The sequence below is a fragment of the Echinops telfairi genome, unplaced genomic scaffold (genome assembly GCF_000313985.2).
Source record: "Echinops telfairi isolate 266 unplaced genomic scaffold, ASM31398v2 ScPeMD7_31;HRSCAF=116, whole genome shotgun sequence".
In the NCBI taxonomy this organism is placed as follows: domain Eukaryota; kingdom Metazoa; phylum Chordata; class Mammalia; order Afrosoricida; family Tenrecidae; genus Echinops; species Echinops telfairi.
In genome coordinates, this window is record NW_022103928.1 from 28,464,292 (window position 1) to 28,472,695 (window position 8,404).

The 8,404-nt window shown below is 52.3% G+C and overlaps 1 protein-coding gene across 3 annotated transcripts in view; it reads right to left on the minus strand.

Moving 5' to 3' along the window:
* The window catches only part of SLC6A6 (solute carrier family 6 member 6), a 94,276-nt gene that overhangs the window by 23,866 nt on the left and 62,006 nt on the right, over nucleotides 1-8,404 (minus strand). For all 3 annotated transcript variants that reach the window (XM_045289798.1, XM_045289797.1, XM_045289799.1), the window contains one exon: nucleotides 6,857-6,989. In XM_045289798.1, coding sequence (XP_045145733.1) covers nucleotides 6,857-6,989 — 133 coding nt within the window. The remainder of the gene's footprint in view (nucleotides 1-6,856; nucleotides 6,990-8,404) is intronic.

Below are 8,404 nucleotides of genomic sequence, written 5' to 3' on the forward strand. Positions count from 1 at the left end.
GAGATCCCCGAGGGAGAGATGGTGCCAGCCGCTGCCAGTGGGCCCCTGGCGGGTGGCCCAGCAGGCCTTGCCACGGGACATAGTATTTTTCCGCTCTTGTAGGTGAACCTCTGGGGCTCCTCCACCCAAAGCCCTGTGGCCCAATGGAAACTTGCAAGGCCAACTTGTCCTGCTTCTGTGGGACAGTGGGGAGGGGGGCTGGCCTGAGAGGAGACAGGGGCTGGGTACCAGGCTCCAGACTGCCCCTTTGGGGGCTGAGCCACTGGCAAAGGGGGCCTCATCCCATAGGATGGAGGCTCCAAGGTGAAGCCACCTGGAGAGAAACCTGGATAGGGGGTGTGGGGGAGAGACAGCAAACATTCAGTTCACACAGGCTCAGAGTGGGAGGGGGTCTTGTCCAGTCCCGCAGCTTGTGGGTGGGGCTGGGAGGAAGAGCTGAAATCCCAAACCAGGTCTGGCTCCAAGGACACGGAGGGGCCCCTGAAGAGCCTGCCAGGCATCAAGCTCATGTCTAAGGCTTTACAGCCCAGCCCACCACAGCCCCTGCCCCCTTGGATGCAGACACTGGAAACCACCACTGGTCTGGGGGAGAAAGACCAGGCTTTCTACTCCCATGAAGAGTCTGTCTCAGGAACCAGTTGGACTCACCTTGAAGGTGGCAAGTTTCGCTTGAGTTTGGATCCAGAGGGTCCAGACTTTGATACCCTGCCCAGGCCGGGGACTCTGTGAAAGCCGGTCTGTGCCCGCCTCATGCCCTCGCACAGCCTTGACCAGCACAGGCCAAGGGCCGAGGCCTGGTGACCACAGCGAGAGCACAGGAGTTGGATGCCTTGGTTCCAATCCCAGCATGGCCACTAACACACCGTGTGACCGTGGTCAAGTTCACTAACCTCTCTGGCCTCTGTACTCCCAATCTGCAAAATAGGACTCAGCGGCATTGTCCCCAGAACGGTGTGAGGATTAAAGCAGCTACACAGGGCAGTGCCTGGCACACAAGTGCTGCCCCAGGCTTGCTGTTAATAGTATCACTACTTGTTGAATGAATTGAATTGTAGTATATTCTGGGGCTGTTTCAGACCCCTAGGTGGGGACAGAGGGTGGAGGGTCGAGGGTTCTGAAACGTGATCATAGAGAGGCAACAGGACCCGAGGGCAAGTCTTGGACCTCGATGGCTGGGTCCCCAAGGCCATTTCCACAGTGAGACCTCCTACTGCTGATGACCCCCGGCCTGCAGTCGGGGCTAGAAGCTTCGGCGGGTGGGGGGCAGGTGGCCTCTTAGGCACAGAGTGCTCACCGGTGTCTGTGCTGGCTTCCCTGGGCAGGTGAGGCCCTGCTATGGTTCAGGGAACCATGCCTGTCCCCAAAGGAAAAGGACATCGCTAGGGTGGGCTGTGTCGGGCCTCAGGTGAAATGCTGGGGCAGTGGGAAGCACAGTCATGTGCCCTTACCTCCAAGGACATTTGCACGGTCTGCCCCTCCACCTACTTGCCTGGCTAAACCTCTCCCTCACTTCCTTCTGACCGTGGCCCCTAAGTCAACCTCCTCCCTTGGTCACCCTTGGGGATCCATCCCCAGCCCTCCACGTTCCCCGCGGCTTCACTGCTCATTTCCACAGCTCCTGCCACCATGCGACTCCCGAATCCAAAGCCCACACCTCTCCCACCCGCCGGCCCTGTCGACCCCCATCTCTCTGGGTGTTTCCTCATGCAGAAAACGAAGGTTGTCATAGTGCCCGATGCCCGGGTGGCACACTGGTGAAAGCACTTCTCTGCTAACCCAAAGGGTGGGCATTTGAACCCACCAGCCAGTGCCATGGGAGACGAGTGGGGGACCATGCTTCCCTAACAAGGGCCACCTGGGAGACCCTGCAGGGCCCTTCCACTCTGTGCCTTCCGGTCCCTATGAGTTTACAGATGGGCGAACAGTGCCTGGCCCGGCGTGTTACGTAAACGTCCAACAGAATAAATGCACGAGCTTATTTATCCCAGTCTCACTCTTCCCGCCAGACTGTCAGCTCCTCGCTGACAGGGAAGCCTGTTTGCTTTGTTGGGCCCTGCCTGCCCCTGTCCATTCCTAGAGCAGTGCCTGGCACACAGGAGAGGCTCAAAACCCATGAACGAAGAAGCAATGATGGTGTGTCCAGCCTGCCCCGGCCTGGCGCTCCGTAGAAACTTCCCAACAGATGCACCTCTATGTGGGGAAACCAAGGCAGACAGAGTGAAGAAGGGAATTAGTGTTTACTAAACTGCCGCAAAAAGCCTTGTGCTATGGGCTGGGTACACACTTCGCCTCCCCTCCGCCTCCGCCTCCGCCTCCCGGCAGCCCACTGTCTTCATGAAGGAACCGGTATTTGGACTGACCTAACGGCTCTGATCGTAAGCTATGAAGATGCGATGACGTAACCTCTCGGAGCCACAGTTTCCCCGGCATTTAAAGAAAGGCCAGAACATTTCCGGTTTCCTCCTAAGGCTAAGGAAGAGACTGCATTAGCCGGCAGTGTAAGAATAACCCGTATCCTCTTCTGGGCTGACCCAGGCTCAGGGACAGCGTACTGCAGACCCTGGCCGGTGGGGTCTGCTCCGTTTGCAGATGGGCTTCAGGACTGCAGTGTGGCTCTGTGGAGAGTTGGGGCAGGGGGGCGGGGAAGCAGGGGGGGCGGGAACCTTCCCATTTCGCCCTGCCACCCCAGGGGCACAGAATTTGCGAAGGCCTTGGGTCTGCTCACATCAAAGTCTTCACCTCGGATGGGGCTTTTCCTCCATGGTACACACCTTCCTTCAAGGTTCAACTCTAGATTCAGCTGCTGCCTCGAAGGCCCCATTCCCCATGCTTATCACCTGGGCTACAGTGAGACCCTCGCAGGATCCGTAATGGCTCTTTGGTCTTTAAGAGGTTTTCCCTCATCAAGATACAAATGCTTCTGAGGACCCCAGGACCGAGGCCTTTGTTGTGGGTCATACCTGGGGGTGGATATCATGGGCTGCCCTTTCTCATCAGAAGCTCCCCAGCAGCAGCCAGCAGCTTGGTTACCAGCTAACTGCTCTGCTCTCAGGTGCACCGCAGTGAACAGGTAACCCTGTCAGCATTGCCAACACAACAAACGGAAACCACACTCCCTGGGCTCACTGCCACAGGTCAATTCTGACTCATGGCGGCCCCACAGACAGAGCACAATGGTCCTTTGACTTGCGGAGGCTGTAACTCTTTATGGGAATGGACAGCCTCATTTTTCTGCCCCCAGAGCAGCTGGTGAGTTTGAACTGCTGATCTTTTGGTTAGCAGCCTAATCCGTAACCCACTATGCCACCAGGGCACCTGGCCAATATACTTAAAACCTCAGTTTAAAAAACAAACAGCTGTGCCAGCTGCCCTCTACTGCTCTGAGACTCTTTCTCTGCATGGGCTCTGTGGCTAGATCAAAACAAAACAGAACTGTTGCCATTGATTGAATCCAATTCAAGGGAGCCCATGGGTGTCAGAGAAGACCTGGGCTCCACAGGGTTTCAAGGCCAAATTCAAAGGCTTCAAATTCATACTGGATACATTCAAACTGTCCCTGGACCACGCTTTACTTAGTTGCTCTGGTCAGGTGGCATCAAGTTGGCTATACCTCATAGCGACCCGGTGCACAACAGAATGAACCACCACGGGGATCGTACCCCATAATCACAAGTGTTTTTATGTTAACCCCGCTGTGATTGACAGCCACTGTGTGGATCCATCTGGTGGAGGGCCTGCCTCTTTCACTGCCTCTCTCCTTTACCCCGCAGGGTGTCCTTCCTCCTGACAACACGGCCAAAGGATGTCAGATGACGTTTCGCCATCTTTGCATCGAAGGAGCATGATGGTTGCACTTCTTCCGAGGCGGACGTGTCTGTTCTTTGGGCAGTCCGGGGTACTTTCACTGTGCTTTGCCAGCACCAGAATACAAACCCGTCAGTTCTTCCTGGGTCTTCTTCATTCGGTGTACAAGTTCACATCCCTATGAGGGGGTGGAAAATACCAAGGCTTGGGTCAGGCGCACCTTAGTCCTCAAAGTCACATCCTGGCTTGTCAACATTGGTAAGAGGTCCTGTGCAGCAGATTTACCTAGTGCAACGTATCCTTTGATCTCTTGACCACTGCTTCCATGAGCTCTGATTGTAGATCCCAGCAAATTTAAATCCTTGACAACTTTAATGTTTTCTCCATGGTGTTACCTACTGGTCCAAGTTGTGAGGATTTGGGTCTTCATGACATTGAGTTGCAATCCATTCTGAAGGCTGCAATCCTTGATCTTCATCCGCAAGTGCTTCATTCAAGTACTCCCCATTTTCAACAAGCAGAGTGGTGTCACCTGCAAATCTCAGGCTGTTAATAAGGCCTCTGTCAATCCTGATGCCACAGTCTTCTCCAATTAGTACAGCTTCTCAGATTCTTTGCTCAGTTTATAGATCGGAATAAGGATGGTGAGAAGATACAACCCTGCTGCACACCTTTCTTAATTGTTAGCCAGGTAGCAATTCCGTCCTGTTTGCACAACTGACTCTTCATCCATGCAGGTTCCCCATAACCACACTGAGGCGTTCTGGAATTCCCATTCTTCTCAAGACTATCCAGTTTATTATGATCCACGCAGTTGAATGCTTCGGCATAGTCAATAAAGCACGAGTAAGCATCTTTCTGGTAGTCTCTGTGTGCAGCCAACATCTGTAATCATTTCCCTTACCCCCCACCTCTTCTGAATCTGCCTGAATCTCTGGCAGCTTCCTGTCAACGAACTGCTGCAACCATTGTTGGAAGAGCTTCAGCAAACGTTTGCTTGCATTGCTATCAACGATACTGTTCTATTCATTCGAGCATTCTGCTGGGGTCCCTTACTTTGGGACAGGCACACACATGGATCTGTTCCAGTGAGTTGGCCAAGGGGCTGTCTTCCAAATTTCCTGGCAATAGACGAGTGAGGGCTTCCAGTGCTTCATCAGCTTGTTGAAACATGTCAATAAGTATTCTATCAATTCCTGGAGCCTTGGGTTTTGGCTAACGCTTTCAGTGCAGCTTGAACTTCTGTGAGCACCATGGGTTCTTGCTCATCGGCTACCTCCTGAAAGGGTGGAATGTCGACTAGTTCTTTTTGGTACAGTGGTTCTGGGTATTCTTTCCATCTTCTTGTGATGGTGCCTGGTGATCCAATATTTTGCCCATAACATCTTTCAGGACCGCAACCCAAGGCTTGGATTTTTCCTTGCATTCTTTCGGTTTAAGATAAGCTGAGCGTGCTCTTTCCTTCGGCATTTCTAAGGCCAGGTCTTTGCACATTTCATTGCAATAGTTGACTCCTCGGTCTTCTCCAGCTGCCCTCTGAAATCTTCGGTCTGGATTTGTTACTTCATCGTTTCTTCCATCTGCCTCCGCTACCCTGCGACTCAGAGCCCGTTTGAGAGTTTTTCCTCGCGTCCACGTTGCTGTCTTCGTATGACTTTTGCTTTCTTCCTGAAGGATGATCCCAATGTCCTCCCACAGCTCATCAAGTCTCCTGTCATTAGTGTTCAATACAACCAATCTGTTCTGCAGATGGCCCTACAATTCAGCTGAGATAGACTCAAGGCCATATTTTGGTCATTGTGGACTTTTTGAATTTCCTTCAGCTTGAACTTGAACTTACCTATGAGCAGTTGGCAGTCTGCTCTGCAGTCGGTTCCTGGCCTTGTCTTAGCCACTGATACTTACAGGGCTTCTCCACCTTCCATTTCTGTGTCCTTCTGGAGAACTAACCCCAGCTGTAAAGTCGCCGTGGTCATGGTGTTGAAAAAGGTTATTTGCCGTGAACAATCTGCTGGTGTTGCAAAATTCTATCACGTGATCCCCAGCTTCATTTCTATCACAAAGACCAGAAGTTTCCAACTACTCTTCTGTTTCCAATTTTGCATTTCAATTGCCAATAATTATCCATGCACCTTGACTGCCTATTTGATCAACTTTAAACTGAAGTCGTCGGTCAAATTCTTCACCTGCTCCATCATCAGCTTTAGTGATGACTGCATCGATCAGAATAATAGCCGTATCAATTGGATTCCCTTGAACGCAGACAACTGTAATTCTATCACAGACAGTTAGTGGCCACTTGGAAACCATTTGCGCCACAGGGCTCTTTAAAACTGTAGCTGAAAGCTACCACTTAAAGTGTCCGCGACCACTAGGTGTTAGTCACTAACGCAGTCAGCAGTGGCCAAAGATCTGTTAGAACTGTTAGCCTATCAGTTAACATCGTGTTTATCAGCTAAAGAGTTCATCACAGCTAACACCATCATTACCAGATCAAATATTACTTATAATATTTGAAGTGGCAGCAAATATCTAAGTTGGTGTTTCTCAAGCCCCAGCACGCATTCATTGAACTGATGCAGATCCCGACTCTGTAGGTCAGAGGCAGCCCCTTCGGTCTGCATTGCTCACCAGTCCCCCAGTGGTCGACTGCTGGCCCACACACACTTTCTTTGAGAAGTAGGAGTTCCTGTTGTCTGGGAGTAGCTCATGATTAACAACACAGTTGCTGGCTCGCCTGGTTGCCAGCTAATTTACTAGCGACAACTGTGTTGGTCTCCTGCTCACATCTGCATGAACGGCCAACCTCTGGATAGATATGTGCCAGGCCCATGTGTGCTGGAGTTGCTGACATGGCTCCAGAGGGAACTATTTCTGCAAGCTGGTGTAAAGCCATTCGTAGCTAAATGAGACCCGTTGTGGGTACTTAGACCACCGAGTGGACAGGGGCTATAAACCAGGGCTCTTATACTTTTCCGGGGACCGGTATCAGAATGCCCCCCACCCCTCCCATGCTCTGCTGAGAGTGGGGGAAGGGTGAAGTACAACTTACTTTCCCGGTGGACTTGACACCCTTCCAGATACAGAAGAAACAGGCCAGCCAGACGAGGAGCAGGCAGAGAGCGAGGTCCCACTTCAGAGCACCTGGGTGGTCGATTCCAGAGGACAGGCTCAGCACGTTACGCCTTCAAGGAAACAGAGGGAGACACCCATCAGTGCTGGCTGGGTGGGCAAACTGGTGTGGGGCTGGCCTGGCTTGCAGTTCAATTCAGACCCTGGGATAGATGCTGAGGGCGTGGAAGTCGCCCTGTCTCCCCAAGCCTTGGAGGGGTCCCTGCCCCCCTTGGATATACAACGGTGTTGTTAGGAACTCAAGGATGGTATGGATTCAGACTCCAGGGTCTGGCAGGCTCCAGGGCAACTCAGTACATCCTTGGGTAATGTTAGTAACCCCTACGCCTTAGCTTCCTCATCTGTAAAATGGGGACAGTGAGACCTCAGCCAATCCTCCTTCAGTTAAAACAAAACCCAAACCCATTGCCCTTGAGCTGACACGGTCTCCGAGTGACTATCCGTGTTACAGTGTAGACTTGGTCTCGAGAAGTGTCTTGGCTATAATCTAAAAGTAGACCACCTAGATTGCCTTCCTTGGTGCCACTGGTGGGGTCAAAATGACAACCTTTAGACTCATGGTCGAGTGCAAACCATTTGGGTTACCTGGGATTTTTTGCTTTGGTGCCTATCCTGGGCCCATTCAAACCTCGTTGCCCTTCAATCGCTGACTGCGGACAAGATACCCAACCTCTCTGGCGTTCAGATCCCTCGTCTATAAAATGGGAATTGCCCCAGTAGTCACTGTCTGACTCTCAATTGTGGTGCTGGTGCTGTGGACTTGCAAGAGAACAAACAAAGCTGTCCTGGAAGAAGTACAGCCAGAATGTTCCTCAGAGGCAAGGAGGGGGAGACCATGTGTCGTGTGCCTGGGGAAAGTTCTCAGGGGAGACCAGGCCCTGGGAAAGGACATGCATCGTGCTTAGTGATGTCGAGGGGCCACGAGAAAGAGGGAGACCCTCGACGAGACTGGCTGACACCACAGCTGCAACGGTAAGCTCAACGCAGGAACAAGGGTGAGGCTGGCCCAAGGCAGGGCTGTGTTTCATCCTGGCTTACACAGGGTTGCAATGGCATCCAACGATGACAAAAACAACACCCATGAGCTCCTAGGGGCAGGGTCTTTTACCAATATCCTTTGCAGGGACTTATTATAAGAAAATCCCTAAAATGGGCCCGATATCGAGCCTAGGCCAGCACTTGCCACACCGTAGTAGCTGTCGCCAGCAGTGTCGGGTACACAGCTGGTGCTTCAGCAGGGTTGGTTTTTCCCCTACGCCATGCCCCAGTTTTTGGAAGTCGTAGGGAAGCTTTCTGCTCCCGTAAAGATTTACAGTCTCGGAAACCCACAGGGTCAGTTCTAATCTGTCTTAGAGAGTCGCTAGGAATCCAAACTGACTCAATGGCGGTGAGCCTGGAAGAAGGGTCAGCCCTTTGAACTTCCCTGTGGGTCCAACTGACAGTGTGGGGCAGTGAGAATGTGGGGGGG